At 41.1% G+C, this 21,734-nt stretch overlaps 1 protein-coding gene across 1 annotated transcript in view; it reads right to left on the bottom strand.

Annotated features, from left to right (window-relative positions):
• Positions 1–17,757: 17,757 nt before the first annotated feature.
• Positions 17,758–21,734, bottom strand: part of LOC142101993 (class I histocompatibility antigen, F10 alpha chain-like) — a 39,528-nt gene continuing 35,551 nt past the window's right edge. The window contains exon 7 of the mRNA XM_075186496.1: positions 17,758–18,548. Coding sequence (XP_075042597.1) covers positions 18,544–18,548 — 5 coding nt within the window. The 3' untranslated portion in view covers positions 17,758–18,543. The remainder of the gene's footprint in view (positions 18,549–21,734) is intronic.

The raw sequence follows: 21,734 nt of genomic DNA, 5'->3' as shown, positions 1-21,734 counted from the left end.
CTCCTCATCCCGGTTTATCTATCTACACTGAGGAGCAGGACCTGAGAGAGGCATGAGGCAACTTAAACCTTTATACTGGTGATGAGTGACACATTGTGTACCGTATATACCATTCACATATACAATATAGGACCCTTTCCCATTTCAGCTACTTTGGCTCCTTATACGTCCACCTTGCACTTTTTTAACCATTGTCTCATTACATAACTTATTCATTATGTGTCATTTTGTAGCGGGTCATCCCTGTGCTCGAAGCATCAACCTGTGAAAAACTACTAACCTGACCACTGGAGCTTCAACAACCAAGAAGTCTTCACCAAAGAGAAACAGGTGAACATCTGGAAAAGCCGCACTGGGTGTGTATGGGCCGTGTAGCTGGGTTAAGGCACCTTGGCCAATCCCCATTTCTACTGTCCCGGTTGCTCTAGCCTGGACACAGGGGCTACAGGTATCCACCGTGGAAATTCCTTACTCGCAAAAATGCAAGAGCAAACCGGTAGCAAATGCTGCACAGGACCAGTGTTCTTCTCTGTGAGTTGCATCAGTTGATTGAAGGTCACCACCTCTTTCTGTCTCTCCAGCAACCAACACAGAACAAACGCTCCCACAGTGTGCTACACTTCTTACCCGGATAGTGTATACCACCCACACTAATCTAACAAGGCTCAATGACCCTGACTATAACTATGTGGTCACTGTGTTGAGCAGCTAACAACTACAGACTAGGTGTAGTGTACCCTAACTACTCCCATAACACCCTCACAATGCACAACTGAACAAAACTGTAACAAACAGCAGAAGTATAAGTAATCAATCAATGGATTATCACCTCAACCTACTTAACCACATGACACAGGGAAAGTAGGGAATTACAGGAAATGTCAAGCAGTGGGAAGCTCTTAAACAACTGCACAGGTTTGGTGGGGAAAAAAACTTAAGGTGTGGTCTCTGTAGAGGACCAATACCTACAAGACTATGGTGTTAAAGGACTTTGTCCTGATGATCACAGGTTTAAGGCCTGAATTATCTATGCCCCAGCCTCAAGGCCTGATTTCTCTGATGGCCGCAGACTCAATGCCAGATTTAATGTGGAGCCACAGGTAAAGTGCTTGATTAATGCGTTGGTCTCTGGCTTTAAGCCCAAATTACACATACCTTTGTCTGGCAGCTTTTGGCGGAACAGCTCCTAGACATCCTCCTGCTGTCTTCTGTTATCAGGTCTGGGGTTGTGGACACAACACCAGCTAAGATTAATACAGCCGGAGAGTTGTGGTGCGGAGTCTAAGTTACTAGCAGTATTCACCAGAGCATGCCCCAAAGCAGGATGGATTTGGCTACGTGTAGTAATCAGGTTGTAGTCCACTGAATTGGCCCTTAGTGTGGTGGGCAGAGCACTCAGGTTGTAGCTCTGGAGGAAGAATAGTCAGACAAGCCAAGGTCAGCAGGATGCGGGTAAACCAAACATAATCAGCAAATAGAGGAATAATCAGGAAAAGCTAAAGTTCGAGACCAATCTTTCCGCAGTACAAATTCAGGATCCAAGTTGTACGAAATAAGGAACAAGCCAGGTCAATAATCAGATATCACGCAGTAAACAGGAGCTCAGCACAGCAAAGCTGATACTCTGGCAAGAAATGACAGGCAGAGCAGGTTTATATACTGTTTGGAAGTTAATTCCCTGCCTCTGTGATGTCAGCAATCACCAGATTGCAACTCAGTAACTTGCATCAGTTGTACATACTATGCCATTCAGTGAGAATTAAATACGGAATCCTACATCTAAATACAGGATTCCTGGCATCGGTCTGTTCTTGCGGGCTGCTGACATCTTCTAGCTTGACTCGGCCTCTTCCTCTCATCTCAATTACTTTTTTTTTGAGCCCGAAGTCTTCTTGCTTGACTTGATAATGGGCTTCACTGCAGTTTTCTCTCTGGAGGTCTCTCTTCATCACTAGGGGGCTGGGTGATGATGCAGTGCTCCATTTCAAAGGTCACAGAATGTGGAAGTGAAGTAATTGGATGAAGTAAACTAAATTGATTAATATTGTTATACCGTGCGATTGCGATTAGTACACCACATGTAATGACGCAATCACATTGATTAATAACGCACATTTACATTTACACTTACACTTGTAAATGGCACATATTTATTAAGGTTCCAATCCACATTTATTTATTAGTAAAATGTATTAGAGATTATTTATACATAGATAAAATGATAGTAATGGTATTTATGGTTCAGGTCATCTAAGAGTTAAAGAGTTTGGGCTTATATCAAAGCTTATTTCACCAGCATAAACCCGGTTTCAACAGAGTAGCAATCACTTCTAGTGCTCCCAAGTTATGAGTAATATGAAATTAATACTCAAAATTACTTTGTTTATGGGTCAGTTTGAACTGGTTATTCGGCGGGAAGACACGTAGGCAACAGTTGGAGGAAGTTGCCCCCACCCTTGAAAAAATAACAATGTAACTGATAATCTGTATTAAGTGTGTAACTGTTCAGAAAGAGACAAGTAACTTATATGTATTTTTCTTTTATGTTTTGTTTCGGTTTGTGTCAAAATCCTGCAATAGAAGGGGCACTGATTGAATAAAGAAAAACATCCTGCAATAGAGGTACAGTTAGTGCAACATAGGCAAGACGAAATGGCAGTAATAGGTTTCTATTCCATTCAAGCTCAATATGTAAAGTGACATTCCCCACCTTATGTGGATAATTGCTAAAGTGCAGCCAGGGAAAAGAAGTGTGCCATGTATTAATACTACTAAAATAAGTTTGTAATGACTTGGTTTCAGAAATCCTAAAAGGAAAAATAAGGTTTCACATGTATGTACTATTAGTAGGTGAGAGATATCTATTGTGCAGAGGCAATGGTTTTATCTAATTAACCCTGGTTGCAATAAGGCTATAGAGTTAGAACAATACAAAAGACTAGAGATAACAGTTGCTAGGGAATTATTTACTTAAAGAAACAGTTGCTGTCAATGAATGGATACAGTCTGAGGTTTTTTTCTGCTGGTTTTTTGTTTTCTGATACTAATTAGACTTTGTTTTTGCTCTTCTTTAGAGAAGGAGAATCCAGAAAGAAATATATTTATTAACTATGGGGGTTGCAAGAGAAATACAAAGGATAACTTATTTGGCTGAGATTTATTATTTAAAATTAAGTGTGTATATACTGTGCTTCAAATGGTGTTTTTTATGTTTTCCAGGAAGACACATATGGGAGATACAGAGTATGCATCACAAGGGTTAATTTTTCTCTTCACTCTTATAGCTACAAGTCCATCACAGGTTGTATAGTTATTGTGATCAGAGATACCAGGCCCCTTGAGAATTAATGATGGACGAAACTGGATTAGATGGGTAATGTAACTCCCTGTTAGGTTTAAAAAGAATGGGGAAAGGGTATTAGATTAGTTAAGATTTAAGGGGAGTAGTGAAATAGTTGAGAGTCAATTCCCTGTAGTGCCCAATCCAGTTGTCATCTCGCTGTAAATCTCCTTTTCTGTTTTCCTGTTGTTCTGCCAGTCACTTCAGTATTATTATTATTCTTTGCTCTCTTATTTCCCGTTCTTACACTTATGACTGTCAGTATCTAATTCTTTTCTTATAAAGAGGTACAAAATATGTAGACACTGTCCCAAAGGTTTATAGGCAACCTCAATATACAAGGATACAAGCCTGGCCTGACTGTTTTCAATCTTTCCAACCAAATAAGGGATGCAGTATGAAAAATAGTATTACTTTGTCCTGATTTGTTTATATCATCAGTGTTAGAAACTAAATACTTGTTCATTCATTTCTCGGTAACAGGACATGAGGTTGCAAAAGGATGGATCACAGCCATGCCAGGCAAAGGTCCAATACTTGAGATTTTGTCTCACCCATGGGGCTAGGATATTTTTGACAAATGGACATAATTAGGGGTACACACACTACACTGACATAGTCACAAATGTTGCTAAAGGTTGTGTTTTTATGTTTATATAAGATGCTGATTTTTAAGCAGGAGTTTTGTTGTGAAAATATTATTCAAGCCTCTAGATGCACAAAGGATGGAAGGAGAAGAGGAGACTAGCTGAATATGAATTAGGCAGACATACAGATATGCAGGGTCGGACTGGCCCGCTGGGGAGCCGAGGTATCCCCCCGTAGGTCCGGCCCTGATGGCTCCCCTCTTCATTGGTGGGGGGAGTGGGGGTACCTGTGACAGGATGGACCGCCTATGCCACCCTGTCTGTTGTTGCTGGGAACCGGCTGGGCTTACTTTGCCACCGTTCCCTTTCGTTATCCCAAATGAGCCCTCTTGCCGCAGTAGGAGGGGCTTATAATGCTGCCACCACTGAACTCCTTTATGGCACTCAGAACCACGTTCCTTCTGGTTAACTGTCACTGCTAGTGTACTCCTGTGCTGGTACACTTGGACTGGTAACTCCGGACCTCTTAGTATGGATCCGGGTTGCTGTGGATGGATCCTCCCTGGCCTATCACAATGACCAGAGCTGCAGGTAGCAGACAGAGCGGTGGTACTGGAAAAGCTTGGATCCAAACCTCAGAATCAGCCGGAGAACGGATTAGATTTTAGGGTCTAATCGGCAGGTGACAGGATTACAGCGATATTGAAGTTGTCAAGCAGGTCTTTGAAGCAGAGTGATGTTTATTGCTCAAAAGTCCTGACAAGGACAGTCCCACTGATTTAAGGTATCAGTGGTCAAGTCAGATGGAACATCAGAATGATACATTTCAGTGTACGAGTCAGTGCATTTATACCTTTAAGACACATGCTATTTTTAGCATCAGGATATAGTCTATTTACACAACCTAGATTTAGCTGCATTGCAAAGCCACTCATATTTATATTTAGCTATGACATTCTGAAAACCCTTGCTGTGATTTCCTGGATCTTATTTCAGAAGCAGGAGACCCACTAGCAAGTCAAATGATCTGACTGGCATGAATACTTCAGACAGTCGCCGAATACCGATTCCCACAGAACAAAAAAAAAACCCAAAACAAGCTACTTCCCCACATCACAATATACCAAAGGCTTGGTAAACACAGGCTCATTGTATCAGATATATACATCAAAAATAGGCATATCCTATAGCAAAGTTAAACAAGAGACGTATTTCTTCCCCTGGTCTCAGAAATAACGATTTCCTATCTCACAATATACACAATATATATAAAAAAAAAGAAGTGCACGTGCAATTACATAAATAAGTGCCCTGCGCTATTTGCTTTAAATACATTTTTACCAAAAGTTATTTAATAGTGATCCAGTCACAGTACCTAAAAAAAATAGTAATAAAAAAAAATACTCACGTGATCACGGCACTGGTGCCCTCCTCTCTGCTCCGCTCGCACTGAATGTCGGGCGTGACGTCATCATGCCCAACGTTCAGTGAGGAGTGGCACAGAGAAGAGTAGGCAAGAAGACAAAAGCCAAGAAGAGAAGAAAATAGAAGAAAGAAGCCGACAGAAAAGATAAGTGAAGGAACGGAAGTAAGGATGAGCAAAGGCAGCATGGCAGAGTGTGAAGGGGGGCCAGAGCAGAATGGCAGAGTGTGAAGGGGGGCCAAGGCAGCATGGCAGAGTGTGAAGGGGGGCCAGAGCAGAATGGCAGAGTGTGAAGGGGGGCCAAGGCAGCATGGCAGAGTGTGAAGGGGGGCCAGAGCAGAATGGCAGAGTGTGAAGGGGGGCCAAGGCAGCATGGCAGAGTGTGAAGGGGGGCCAAAGCAGCATCGCACAAGGTGATGAAGGGGAGCCAGGAGAAGGGGGGAGCAAAAGCAGCATTGCTCAGGATGATAAAGGGGGGCCTGGAGGATGGGGGAGGAAAAGCAGCATGGATGGCGCAGTGTGATCATAAGGGGGCACAGCATGGTGATGAAGGGGCACAGTTATTTGTGTGTGTGACGGCACAGAGGGCTTGTGGAAATTTAATAGGTGGTGGCTAACTAATGGGTGCTATTTTGTATGTGGGGTGATAGTGGGGCATTTTAATTTTATAGTGGGGACTATTAGTTTAAGATGGGGTGGTTTGGGGGCTATTAATTGAATGTGGGGCTGAGTTTGAGGAGCATGAGGTCTATTTATGAAATGTGAATATGAATTATTTAATGGCAGTGATGGTTCCGGGGAATAGGTTTATTTATTATACGTAAATGCTATTAATTTATTGCTGAGGCTGTTTGGAGGGAGGGAAATAGGTTTATTTATTAAATGGGAATACTATTATTTTAATTTTGGGGCTGGAGGAAGGCCTAAGTATTATTCGTGGGTCCTATTGATTTAATGTTTGGCCTGGTTGGATTTTTCTAAATGTACCCATTTTTTTTCCAAATCGGGCCCCCAACATTCCAGGAGCCAGACAAGCTGTAACTAAAGAAACCAGCAGCCACGGGCAGTGAAAGTGACAAGAACAGGTAGGAGAGAGCAGGACAGTCTGTCAAATGTTCTGATTCTAGTGGGACAATCCCGATTTTTGGTGACTGTTCTGCCCAATCTAAGGGACAGGTTAAGACTATGCACCCTTTATATACACACTGCATTCTTTATATACTACACTATGGTGCTAGCTGTCCTTTGTGGGCTGACCACTCCCCCTCTAGTGTCTGGTCTCGCCTCTATGATGGCAGGCCACACCCCCTCTGATGGGCTAGTGTTGCCCTTCATGCCCCAGTCCGATACTGGAGATATGCATGACTGTGTGGAACATTTGAATAAGACTTTTGCCACAAGACCTGACATAAGTGACACCCCTTTAGAAAATGTAAAATGTTCATGTTTTTATATTTTTCATAGTTAGAAATATGTTCTGTATATTGTTATAAATGACAAAGGTGCTATAAAAACTGACCCCTTTGCCCTCCTCACTTAGCCAAGTAGCTGAACCTGTGGAATTGAGAATAACATGTGAGTTAGCAGAGGGTAAATCAGTTGCTATACACTGGTTTTAAGTACTTTTCTAGGATAGGGGGCGATGTTGAGGTGACAGAGGAACTTTTATGACAATAGCAGGACACAAGTACCACTCACATTACATGAAGGACTTGGGACAATGACACAGTTATCAAATGAAGTAGCTGTTATTTAATTTAAAGCCTACACACGTGACTTTAATAACAGTGCGGATGAAGTTGTCAAGTGGGCAGCAGGTTTAAATATGACAACCAACAAATAAATGTTTTTTTGTTTTTTTTCTAAATAATAACACAAGAATTAGTTAAAATATAATATTTGTGTGACCTGCAGATAAAAGACAATCTGGAAGACGAAGGGATGTGGTCAGGAGTCCTTTGGACTCTGGAGAGATGGACAAGGTATGCCATGGCTCCCCGAAAGTATCTTCCAGGCCTAGCTGAGGCACCACATGGTCTGACTCATCTGGGTAGAGAAGGTATGTGCCAGCTGGTAAGAGCATACTGGTGTGCACCAGACTTTTCTTCTCAGGCTAGTAGGAAGGCAATGTCCTGTCTTACTTGATTGAGGAAAAATGTTGGAAAAACAATACCAATAGAGCCATCCCATTTTCCTCCTACAGATGGACTTTTTCCAGGTAAAACAAATCAACTTCATCCAATTGCCACCTTGCAGGATGTTGGCGACCAGCATCACATCTCTAGGAGTAACAGAGAGACACTTGGACCCATTCCACCTACTGCAGAGGAGTCAACACCAGGAGAAGGTTCAAATTACAGCCGAGAATAACACTTGTGAATCTGTGCCGGGAGACCCAAGGTCGCAGTTAATAACATTTGAGCCAAGGACTTTGCAAAAGACTGTTATCCAGCATGGAGTAGCGGTTTTCTCTTTCCAGTGTTTCTCTCATCCTTCTTCTCTTTCCAGGACATTCATTTCTTTCATTGGTGATCAGGTGATGGAAACTGGTTCAGGTGGTGATACTGAGGATGTGGGGATGAAGAAGTTGTTAGTACAATCGGTCCAGCCAATTACAATATTCAATTCAGGGGTAAAGAAAAGTTTTGCTAACCTTGGAGCTCGGAAACAGTGTGAGTGGCTATTGTCTGAAGAATATTGTGTCTGTATGTACTGTGACCCAATATTTGAATATTTGAAGAGAGGTGCATCTAGTGATGCCAGTCCAGTAATATTCGGACTTGAACGAGCATCCATGACAATGATTATCATTCTTGGATCGGTTAGGTTTTAGACCAAACTGAGTGCTGGGTGTGCTCTCACGTGCCTCAAAGATTCTATCAAGTAGGACTAGTTCTCTTTCCACTAAATATTTCTGAGGTACTCGAATTATGGGGTGGGAGGCCAGTAGAGGGAAGGTAATACAGCTAGATCATGTAGTTTGAAGTCTTCCAATATTCAGCAGACCCATCACCGTTTCACGTACAAAAGAAATTTGAGTGTTGGGAGACTGGACAGAATGAACTGACAATAGCCATAAATGGTGATGAAAAACCCGTTGATATAGAGTGCATTTAACTCCTCTCGACTCTCTGCAATCAGAATTCTAAGGGTAATTACCCTCTTCTCCTACACACCCTTCACTCTATTGGCCTTCGTGACACAGTCCTTTCCTGGTTCACTTCCAACCTATCAGTCCGCTCCTTTAGTGTTTCTACCTCGGGCACATCCTCCCCTCCACTCCCACTATCTGTTGGGATCCCACAAGGTTCTGGTCTTAGCCCTTTATTTTTTGCATTGTTCACCTCTTCTCTTGGGGCACTAATTCACTCATTTGGCCTCCAACACCACCTCTACACTGATGACATCCAAATCTATATATCTTCCCCTGACCTCTCTCCTGTACTATCTCGTGTAACCAACTGTCTTTCTGCTATCTCCACATGGATGCCCCAACACTACCTAAAGTTCAACATATTCACAACAGAGCTTATTATCTTCCCTCCTGCCAGAGTCACCACCTGCCCTCAAATCTCCCTCACTGTCAATAACACCACAATTTTCTCAGTTTCCCAAGACCGCTGCCTCGGTGTCACACTTGACTCCGCCCTCTGCTCTATTCCTCACATCCAGACTTGGACCCAGTCCTGTCAACTCCACCTTAAAAACATTGCCAGAGTATGCCCTTTTCTAATTCAACATGCTACCAAAATGCTTATCCCTTCTCTCATCATCTCCTGCCTTGACTATTGCAACCTCCTGCTATCTGGCATTCCTGACACCCATATATCCACACTTCAATCCATCCTAAATGCTGCTGCAAGACTGATCTTCCTCTCTCACTGCTCCACATCTGCTGCACCACTTTGCAAATCCCTACACTGGCTCCCTGTGTCCTCCATAATCAAATTCAAATTACTCACCGTTACCTACAAATCTCTCAGCAACACCACCCCTGCATACATCTCAAACATATCAAAATGCTCTCCCTCCCGCCCTCTTAGATCTACCTCTGACCTGCGCCTTGTCTCCTCTCTGGTAACCACCTCTCACTCCCGCCTACAAGACTTCTCCTGTGCTGCTCCCCACTTATGGCGTTCCCTACCACACTCAATCAGACTTTCTCACAGCCTTCAAATCTTTAGATGCTCTTTGAAAACCCATCTCTTTATTAGAGTTGACCTTATCCCCAATAACTAATAAATAATCATCATTGACAACACATTTGGACTCTAGATATACATACATTAAATAACATCTTATAAAGAACCTATTTGGATCTCTAATAAAAACCATCTAATCTATATACTTCAATATATTGCATTATCAGCCTCACACTTGGATCAATTCTATATTCCAATACGTCATGTCTGAATTGTATTTATGTTTTTTGTGTCATCTTGTCTGCTTATCTCTGGCTCTTTCTCTATTACCATTTTTATTACTAATTGCATGCCTGTGTAATTATCTGTTTACTACATTCATAGCCTGGGATCATAAACAGCTATAAAACTGCCGATATATATATATATTGTCTAAATAAAATTTACACTAAAACTCATTTCATTGGTTGAAACTTATGCCAATCAAATTATGAAGTACCTATTGGTGGATAGTTACTTAAATAACCAGCCCGCATTACACACTGGTTGCCTCACAGTAGAAGCAATTAGTGAAACATATGTCAGGTGTTGTTTTTAGAAGGAGTCTGTGAGTCAGGTCAAGCAGGGAGTCCAGCATCTAGCTGGTTATAAGAGAATCATAGATATATCAGAATATAATTTTTGCTCTCTTAAGGAACTTCTCTATATGAATCTAGTGGTAGATAATTAAAGATGTCATTAACAGAAATTAAAGCAGATATACTGTGATGAAATTCTTAAAGGATTTTTTTATATAAATCAATCCAACTAGGTCTCTATTGTCTGTGTCAGAATGCTAGAAACACAAAACAAATTGTGACAGTATAAAAAACATCCCATAAAAATTATAGGAAAAAGATACGAAAATATTCATATAATTTAAGATTTATCTATCAGTCCTGGCTGCCAAACATCTGAGAACTAGCATTAGAACTGTGATTTATATAACTAATTAACCAGCTGTGATGAATATCAGCTGTAGAAAAAGTCTGTGTTTCTAACTGAATAGATACCAAATGGAACAGGGAACATGTAGCTAATTATGACAGTTTTGTCATTAATATACTAAAAATGAATTTTTTCCTACTATAATAAAATATTTTGCTACACTATCCCTTTCCTGACAGGCACTTATTTATTTATATACTATGATTAAGAAAGCATAATTGGTATACTATAAGGTGCTGTTCCTAGAAGGAGTCTGTGAGTCAGGTCAAGCAGGGAGTCCAGCATCAAGCTGGTTACAAAAGGATTCATATATATATATATATATATATATATATATATATATATATATATATATCAGAATATGATTTTTGCCCTCCAAAGGAACTCCTCTATATGAATCTAGTGGTAGACAATTAAAAATGTCATTAACAGAAAACAGATATACTGTGATGAAATCTATTCCAATCTAAGTCTCTATTATTTGTGTTAGAACACTGGAAACCCAAAATAAATTGTGACCATATAAAAAATACTCCATAAGAATCATAGGAAAAATATATGAGAATACCTATACAATTTAAGATTTATCTATCAGTCCTGGCTGCTAAACATCTGAGAAATAGCATTGGAACTGTGATTTGTATAACTAATTAACCAGCTGTGATGAATGGCAGTTGTAGAAAAAGTCTGTGTTTCTGAGTGAATATATACCAAACGAAATAGGGTATATGTAGCCAACTATGATAGTTTTGTCATAAATATAACAAATACGAACTTCATTTTACTAAAATATTTTGCTACACTACCCCTTTTCTGACAGATACCTCTATATATATATATATATATATATATATATATATATATATATATTTACTAAGATCAAGAAAGCATAATTGATATACTATAATCACATTTTTATAGATTCTCCAGTTCTTAAAAATGTTTTGAATTTCAGCTATGCGTGTCAGAACACTAGAGACTTTACCCAATTTGTGGCCACATAACAATGAGAATTAATGTGGGATATACAGCAATACTGCTTCAGCAGCACAGATGTATATATGATACCATTTGTATACAAGAACACATGTAGAATGTCCTTAACTGATGCTATACGTATTTAAACTCCAAAAAAAAGGAGATATACTAGCCTTGTACTGGTACAGCAGAACAGGTGTATACAAACATAAAATAATTTGCCATCTATATACCAACGTGGCAATTCGTGTGATTTGAAGATTAACACAGTAATACACTTACCAGGACTGTATATATTCCTTATTACTGTGGATCTCTTGGTCGTTACTGACATATTATAGTGACATACTCATCAAAGTGACACTGCCCCTATACCTCATCTGTGTAAACCACACGTGACTGTATGATTCTCATGTCCATATGATGGAAACACAATACACTTACCTTATATGATCACTATTCATGAATTGTTGGTATTTTCAAGACCCCATCACAAGACATCTGTATAATATAACTACCATAGATAGAGACTCCCGGTATATATTTACGGAACCAATTAAAGTGTATTGATCTTCTGAATATACGTTCCTGACCAAGACTCCGAAATTTTAATATTTCGCTTTTTAACCATACAGTTTTATTTGCATGACTAATATATAGTAGTTTTATAGTGTAGTGTCAATTTATTTTCTTGTTCATTTCTATCCACAATGAAGTGTCCCTTCAACAATACAGTATTTTCTCCATGAGTGTGCCTACCATATAAGTAGTACTTCTCCTTCTCTCCTATTATATACAATACATCACTACTGGAAGCAGCACCTCATACTATCAGACTAACATATTAAATCATATCTTGAAAATATACATTAATTGGAAAGATTTTTTCTTGTGCGGGAAATCATATGTATCCCCAATAACACAAATCACACTAATACACCCTCACAACTGTCCCAATCTCCACTCTGAGACACATCTGTTCCTCTTGTATCAGCTGTGCCCTCTTCCACTTAGAATATAAGCTCTCGTTGTGGCCCGGCAGCCAAGATGTTTGGTTCTCTTTTCTAACGGCTCTGCACAGCTATAGCATTCTCCCTCTGATATCTAACCCGCATCTAACCTTGCCAGTATATAACCTACAGCATCTGGTAGCGGACCCTCCACACCATCCCCGGCTGGGGTCATTTTGGAGTTTGCTGTCCCGGGGAATTACAATCTGCCTCTCTCTATACCCCTGCGAAGACCATTCTGCTGGCTCCGGTGGAGATTCTCTCCTGTGTATCGTCCAGTTGCCCGGAGCCCGTGCTCACCCGATTACTCAGGTTCTCTGGACTCCCTTTTGCACATTACGCTGCTTGAGGGGGGAGGGGGGATGAATGAAAGGGTTCTGAGTCTGCAGCGCTGAACAGACTTGCTCCAGTGCTGGTGGTGCCCTGACAGCCGCCCTATGGTGCCTGCCCTTACTTACCCACAGCAGCGGATGTCCTGGAAGTCTGTGTGGAATGGTTCCCTTACTGCCTGCCGCAGTTCCAGTGGACGCTGACCCGACTCCAGCTCCCTCCTGTGAGGTGCCCCTGGGGGGAGAGGGGTGGGGGGGGATGTCCGAGCACCCAAACGCCTCAGGGGGAGAAGGCCCCTGACTTCGTGTACAGGGCACTCGTTTTGCTGTAAGGGAAAGGGAGAATACGGGAGGGACAGCTCCACAAGGTGAGTGTACCCAGGGAACAGTCCTCGCCGCGGCTATACTCACGTACGCGACTCTCCGCGGATACCCCTGGACTTCCGCCTACTACCTTGTCTTCCGATCAGCGCCTGCAAGACAAGAAAGACAACACAACAACAGCCCTTCCCCAACACCTCTGTTACTTACCCAATCCCGAGGGAACGCTATGGACCTCACCACACCGTACCTACCTCGGACTGACCACTCTCGTGTCCTGAGACGCTATGCCCCCACAGGCCTACGCCCGAGCCCCGGCCGTTAAGCCCGCCTTGTCCTGGGGCTCAGGACTTAGGTGCCTTTCCGGACGGATGGAGGGGTTCTAAACACCGCTCCAGGACTCTACTTCGTACCTATGTAGGAACCAAGTGTTCCCTACTCTATGTCAGGACCTAGCATCCTGCTAGATCGGGGCCGAATGCCCACTGCCAACTACAAGGGCCTACTGCCCGCTCACCATCAGGGACCTTATGTCCCTCTACCAACAAGGACCCGGAGTCCTTGCTAAGCTACAGGGCAGCCGCCCTGCTAAGCTCACGGAAGCCTATCGCTTCCCTAACCAGAGGCCTATGCCTCTCTGCACTAGAGGGCCTTGTGCCCTTCTACCGTCCAGAGCCTTGCGCTCTGCTACGCTCAGGGCCTTGCGCCCTGCGGGGGAGCCGAGCTCCTACCTATTCAGGCCTACAGCCCGAAGCTACTTAAGGGTCTTGTGCCCTGTGGGGGTGGAGCCGCGCTCTTACCGGAGGGCCTTCTGCCCTGTACCCACCTGAGGGCCTCCTGCCCTGTAACAACTAGGGCTTCGTGCCCTCTAAAGACCAGGGCCTGGTGCCCTTCTAACTAACTAGGGCCTGGTGCCCGTTAAAGACTAGGGCCTTGTGCCCCACTAACTAAGGGCCTTGTGCCCTCCTAATGACTAGGGCCTTGTACCCTTTAAAGGAACTAGGGCCTTGTGCCCTCCTAACAACTAGGGCCTTGTGCCCTCCTAACAACTAGGGCCTTGTGCCCTTTAAAGAACTAGGGCCTTGTGCCCTTCCGAATACCTACAATGGCCGCCCCTACCTGCGCCACAGGCCTAGTGCCTGAAGGTGCCCCCGGGCCTTGTGCCCAACCTAAAAGAGTAATTGATACTCACCTGCTCCGCGCAGGAAACTCCGCTTGTCCCGCCGTCTTGAGTGAAGTCTTCTGGCGGCAGGGTAGCTCACAGCCCTTACAAGGGCTCCCTGCCGCTTCAGCCGCTGGAGCTCTGGTTCTTCTCAAGCAAAAAAGCATACCCTACAATCTGATTTGAAGTATCTGAAGTTCTTCTTTTGCTCTGATGCCATCATGTGGTCATTTCACAAATTGCATCATCCTTAATTCTTTTACCAGCAGGACAGCACCACCTGGTGCCTAGTTTGTATGCCAGATTGTATTAACTCTTTTTCCAGGAAAACAGCACCATCTTGTGTCCGTTAAATATATTACACAGATTGTTGTCTCTTATAGGGACTGCATCTTCTAAGAGACAAACTCTTACAAAACAGCGACCAGAATTCACCCTCACAGAGCTGTGTGTTTTGCTGGACCAACTCTGATTGTCCACGAGCACAGAACACATAGGCAACTGATCATATACAATTCTACTCAACCTGTTATTTGCTGCTATTACAATCACAGCATCTTGTGCTGATAATTCAAAATAAACGTGCTTTGCTACTCATACCTTGCCTGTATCACGGGACACTCTGTGATATGGCTAAAAAAATGTTATAGAATGTAAGCTCTCTAATGAGCAGGGTCCTCCATACCCTTTGTTTTTATGTCTGCATTTATTTTGTCTGCCTTGTATGTCCCTGTTTTATGTATGTCCTGTTTTCCCTGCTGTTCGGTGCTGCGGAGCACTATGGTACCTTACAAATCTACGATAATAATAGCAACACTAGTAACTCTCTGTAAGGTTGGCAGCTTTCTGTTAAAAGCGCAGTTTGCTCTGTGAGACTTACAGCTCTAAGGGATGGCCCTTCTCATCTTCTATATTTTCTCTATGCAGTCAACTCCTTTCATATATCTGTCTGGCTCTGTAGCACTTGGTCCCACAGTACTCACTTTAAAAGTGATGAACTTCTCCTCTGGCAGACTCAATGCCTGTAGCTGCACTGCTTCCCAAGTGTTTGCGGATTCTCAGGTTATTTTGCCAGTCCTTTTAATGACCGCGCCTACATCATCATCATCACCATTTATTTATATAGCGCTACTGATTCCGCAGCGCTGTACAGAGAACTCACTCACATCAGTCCCTGCCCCATTGGAGCTTACAGTCTAAATTCCCTAACACACACAGACACAGACAGAGAGAGAGACTAGGGTCAATTTTGTTAGCAGCCAATTAACCTACCAGTATGTTTTTGAGTGTGGGAGGAAACCGGAGCACCCGGAGGAAACCCACTCAAACACAGGGAGATCATACAAACTCCACACAGATAAGGCCATGGTCGGTAATTGAACTCATGACCCCAGCGCTGAGAGGCAGAAGTGCTAACCACTTAGCCACCGTGCTGCCCTACATCCTCTGCCTTTGTACTCCTGCACTACTTCTTCACTCTCTCTGGTACCATAATCCATACGTTTGACGCGCTCTGATGTAATATTCTGTGTCTTTGCTTCGCGGGCATGCTGGCACTGTAATTTCCTAATGCAAATTAGCATTGGACAATTCTATATTGCCGATGGCTCATCCTTCCCTATCACTAACTCCAGGGATCTGGAGATCTGCTAGACTGAGGGACCCTCTTCCCCTCACATATGTTTCTCCCTGTCCTCACTACTCACACAGACCATAGTCTACCCTATATTTAATATACACCCTCTCGACCTGGATACTCATCATCTACCCAAAAACAAGAGTATGAGGGAGAGTGTAGATGCATTTATAATTAGCCTTTATAATTTAGTTTAGTTGTAAAGCATTTATCAAGTTACTTTATTGAGTTAACTTATGTTATAAATGATAATCATAATAATTAGAAATAATTGAAGGACGTTCTTCCTAGTGCAAAACAAATATGCTAAATATTATTATTAAACAGAACAGTTTTGTTGTTGTGATGTACAGTATGTGAATAATGGGGAAAAAAACAAATAAACAGTTTATTCCACATTGTCTTTATTGTAACTTGCACTGTTCAATAAAAAAATATTTATATAGAAATAAAATAAATAAAGTCAATTCTATTGCCAGCGACCCAGTCCTATCCAATACTACTCACATGTAACAGTCTTTATGTTATCAATCTAATTATTTGCATTTTGATTATATCTATTGTTTTGCAATATTGGCATACACAGTACATAGGATTACTAGTCAGACATATGTATATAATTTTAGTTTTTTTGCTTGCTTTCAACCATGAAAGCAACAAAATAAAATAAAATATTTGTGAGGAATGTATAAAAAATATGTGAATTTGCATTTAAAAACGCACAGAACTTGAGCCCAATTTCATCCGTATTCGAGTCTGTGCTGATCTCAAGATGTATTTTTATTTGAATCTGGGTGTAAGTGCGCCCTGCCTAACGGTTACGTGCAGGATGATTACAGACAGAACACAGTACAGGATACACACATACATATGTGCAATGTAAAGTCACATGAGAATGCATTAATAATTATTAAAAAAAAAAAAAAAAGTGCCTAAAAAAATGTTTTTTAACTTTTTTTTACATTAGAACTTACAAGATACTCAGAATGCCGTCTGCCTGCCCTTACTGTAAATTGCCTTTGTTAGTCATCTCCTTCCGTCCCGGTTCTGTCCTTGAAGTTGTAGGTAGTTGTAAGTGTCATTTGCTTTGGTACATGAATTGCATTTATTGGCATAAGTCCAGATCTGCGCATGCGCAGAGCAAATTCAAGTAAGGTACGGCACACAAATAAGCTTATGTCCACAGATGAACCAAGACCTAAGTATCCATTTGTAGATTATTCTGCTCCAGCTAATAACAATGTATGTATGTATGTATGTATGTATATATATATATAGATATATATATATATAGATATATATATAGATATATATATATATATAGATATATATATAGATATATAGATATATATATATAGATATATAGATATATATATATAGATATATAGATATATAGATATACATACAGTATATATAATATTTGAGAGGCAGAACATTTTTCTAATGTATCCTGAAGAATATGACTCTTTCCCCTGTCTCCAGGGGGTGTTCTTAGGGGAGTGGAGGGAGATTAGGGGCAGCCTGTTGCTTCAGAAGTTAAGCATTCCCCTTGGGGGTGTAGCATACTCCAACCTGTCACGGTTACATACACTGCATGGTACGACCACACTCCCCCCAATTTCCACAATTACAATGTTGGGAGGTATGTGCTTAGCCTAACAAATTCATCATTTGGTGATATCACAAGAAACCATTTAAACAAAATATGCTTAATGACGTAAAAGATTAAGGTTATACATTTCAGTACAAAGTATTGGCCCAACGTAGGAGATTCACAGCATATGTCAGTGGACACCCAACAGGGGTCAATGGAAAAGGACACACAACACGGGTCGATGGAAGGGGACACCCAACACGGGGCAGTGGAAGGGGACACACAGTAGAGTCTCTCATTTAATTTATTAAAAGAAATAAAATGCTGTTCAATAAAGTAAAAATGTTTTTCGGCGAAACTGGGACCATATAACAGCTTTTGAAGTCTCTCCCTAAGGCCAGGTATGTGCTGGTGTTCGATTTGCATTTTTACTAGTACCTGGAGCTCACTAGAAGTTTCCCCAATCAGAGTATCCACGGTAAACACATTAAACAGATTAAAATACACAAATGGAATTCTACCAAGATGCTAGTACCAGCAGCAGAGGCTGCGGTGACAGTAGAAACAGTGGTTATATGTGTTGTACTAGTATTAAAAACACCAAGAACATGCATATAATAAACATCAATGGGTATGAATCCTACGTTGTAGCACAGGGGAAGCTTACACAGATATATTAAAATATAATATTTCTAATTTTTATATTATTTCTATCTACAACAAAGGGGAGAGATTCAATTGGCTGCGATGTACCACCAGACATCACAGCGGTGTCCAGCTGCGCACATTGCCGGCCTTTACAGTAAGAATTTTGCGCTCATTTTGCCTTGCACCTAAACATCGGAGCAATGTGTCTCCATGGACTGTGAATCACATTGCGCTGAATTGAATCTCCCCCAAAATGTCAGGAACAGTGTTGAAATAACTCTGTATAAGTCAGGTTCACTTTAAATCAGCAATAAAGATAAACATAAAACAAGTAGACAGAAGACGGCGTCTCTTTAGTTTCCTCTGTGATGCTCCTTAATGATTTCTTATGCTGTAAAGAAAGAGGATACATTTATATTGCTGGTATTTCCCTGTATGTACTTGTTCTGCTGCTCAGATGATAGATGTGATTACAGTAACCTGGACCTCACCATATTCCATCTGAATAACCCATCTATAGTGTCCTGTACTAACAGTGTGATGTCAGCAATGTAATGTGGACCTTCCATAGTCTCACACATCTCTGTGTACGGACAATGCAAATACTGGAAATACTTTTCTGTATACAAAGACTACAAATAACCTTATTACATTTCTCTCCGGATGCAGACGGTCATTTTATTTTTTACATTTTTACTTTGTTTTACGTTTTTCAGTAAACACATTTAGAAGCAATGCCCACACATGACCTTTATATCCACAGATATATGTAAAAGTATAAAATAACTGGTATGGAGAATGTAGTGTATTCTTACAGTGTAAATGTCACAAAAGGAAGAGGGTAAAGAATATAGGATACAGCAGATCCCGGCACTACAGAAACTCACTACACTACAGAAAGGAATAAGTATTCTATACATTTATGTACAGATATATATTATAATATTGATTTAATTATTGTTTATCTAATCTTATTATTGCTCTTACTATTACTATACATTCATATCTGGTTTCACCATTGCTTGCTATACATTAACTGACGTTTACTAAACCTTATTAAAGATACTTGTATAGAGAAAACAGAGTACAAGGATAATAAAGAGGGAACTATTTAGTGTAGGGAATAGAAGCTGGTGAACATAGGGTTAATGTAAGGCAGTGGTCAGTGTTGTCTGCATTCTGACATGAATTGACTGTAATTGCGCTCATTGGTGTAAGGCCCCTGTCAGGGCAACAATTTACGCAAGATATGTTATGTAAAGGGACTTACATCCAACATGAATCAACCTCACAGTATCCGCACACTTTAAAGACGAAGATAATTGCATACTTGCCATACTTTTGCGAGAGTCTCCCGGACTCCCGGGCTAGTGTGGCAATCTCCCGAATTCTGCCCACTTCACTAGGAAGTGCCCACTTCCTAGTGAAGTGGGCAGAATTAGATCCCAAACGCCGCGATTCCCAATGAATCGCTGCGTTTAGCCCCACTCCCCGCTGTCAAATGACGCAATTTGCGTCATGTTGTCACAGGGGGCGGGGCCGAAATGACGCGATTTTGGCTGCCCCGCCCCCTCACGCCCCCCTCCACTGGCTGGCTCCCGGAAGGGAGCTGAAGAATGTAGGTAAGTATGGATAATTGTGAAGTTACAGCTCTGAAAGGTTTTTGTGGAATAAATATGGTTAAAGGACAATGGAGAGAAAAAGATAATGGTGAAGATTTAGTTCAAATTAAAATGGGTCTTTTTTGTTAGATACTTTCTGCCCAAAAGTACTCAGTGCTGACTTTAGGTGCAGGTGGTTCTCATAGTGGCGTACAGCAGGATACCATGTATTGCAGAGAATGTGCATTTTAGATTTTTGTTTTATACGTTTCCATGGGAATGGGCTTAATGTATAATACGTATAAAGTGTCACATCCACAACAAAAGTAACATTTAGAACAAAGTCTTGAAACAGTGGACACAGGAATTCTAGTTATACTATATCGATAAGCACTTTTAATAAAGAGGAAAAAAAAATTTGTGTGAAGAATGGATTACCCAAAGTCATAGTTGTAATTGCAGTTGTCTGTGATTGGACCTGTGTATTAAAAAGGGGACTCAATCTGAATCTCCCACCATCTAGAAAGAAGTGGTAGCGGAAGCGCATCAAAGGATTGCAGAGAGTAAGGAAGGATCGACCTTCATACCACCTTCTATTCAGACTGTGTCCGGGACAATCCATCCTAGAAGTTCTGTATTGAAATGCACAGTATTGCTGGATAGTGGTACGATACTGGCAACACTCATGGGGGTTATTCGTGAGTGTTTTTATTAAGCAGAAATTATATGTTTGAATGTGTTGCAAGTGCATTGGAGGAATAAAATTGGTGCTTTTAAAGTTAATATACTGAGAGGGTTTCCTTTTTCTCTCCCTATTCAGTTGTGCCATGTAGGCAGCCGTATAATTGGAGTCATGAAGTTCATCTAAGTATGTTGAAGATTTCGTGGAGACAGAACATTTTCTGGGTTTTCGTCATAAAAAGAAATTAATATAAAGACTTTGTTTTTTTCACTAAAGCGTGTATAATATGAGATATATTATTGGATGCACCATTTAAAAATGGAACTTCACTTTATATGTTTTGGTCTTTTTATATTACATGAAAATTCACGTCTGGAAATCTCTAATCCTGGTTGCGATTCCTTTACAATATCTTCAGCACATAAATTGTGTTAAGCATCTGGGCCATTATGCCAGCTCATATCTTTTCTAAAGCTCCAACGTGGCTAATCTCCCGGGTAGGGCCTCCAGAGACTCTCTTCTTCCTCTTTAGGATTGCTGGTGTTGTGCTACAATGTTAATTCTATATGGTATAATGTACCACCAACTGTCCACCGAAAGTGCATTAGAAGTCACTGGAGAGTTCTGTGACCAGGCCGAGGGCTTTTATGCAGATTCCCAAACTCCAAGGTCACTTTTGTGAAAGAGTTAACTTGGTTTGTTCTGAAAAATATTGTTCAGGGTTCAGATCTACAGCTTTGCAAGTCACAATAGGCTTCAATTCTATTAACAAGTTCCATGGACATGCAAGAACTGCAACTATGATTTGTAACAGTTATGTCCAGTTTCACAGGACATGTATATCTTTCTTTGTTCTTTGTAATATTTGCTGATGCTGGATTTTGTGTTTCATGCTTGCGCAATGCTAAAATGTCTATGTGACTGAAACATTATTAATAGTTGGTTATTTGTCCTGATAAACTCAGCATATACTACACCCCACCTATGTGTGTATTTAATGTCTCACTGGACGTTATAATATAGCTTATCTGATCACTGACTACTTAAGTAATATCGCTATCATTTGTTATCCTCATACTGCAAAGTGTGGGGGGAGAAGCATTATTCTTATATGAGCAATCTTTTTGTCAAGCAAAGTAACACATTTTAATATTTTAATCATCATTCTATTAAAAATATTTTTAGTTTAGTATATACATAATTAATCTGAATATGATCTATTTTCTTGATTGCAATGGAAGAAAGGAAAGTTGTCCGTCTGTCACAAAGCTGAGTATTGTGAGATGAATCTATG

Source organism: Mixophyes fleayi, chromosome 9 (genome assembly GCF_038048845.1).
Source record: "Mixophyes fleayi isolate aMixFle1 chromosome 9, aMixFle1.hap1, whole genome shotgun sequence".
Taxonomy (NCBI): domain Eukaryota; kingdom Metazoa; phylum Chordata; class Amphibia; order Anura; family Limnodynastidae; genus Mixophyes; species Mixophyes fleayi.
The sequence above is the reverse complement of the archived record's forward strand: the minus strand, read 5'-3'. Positions and strand labels throughout refer to the sequence as shown.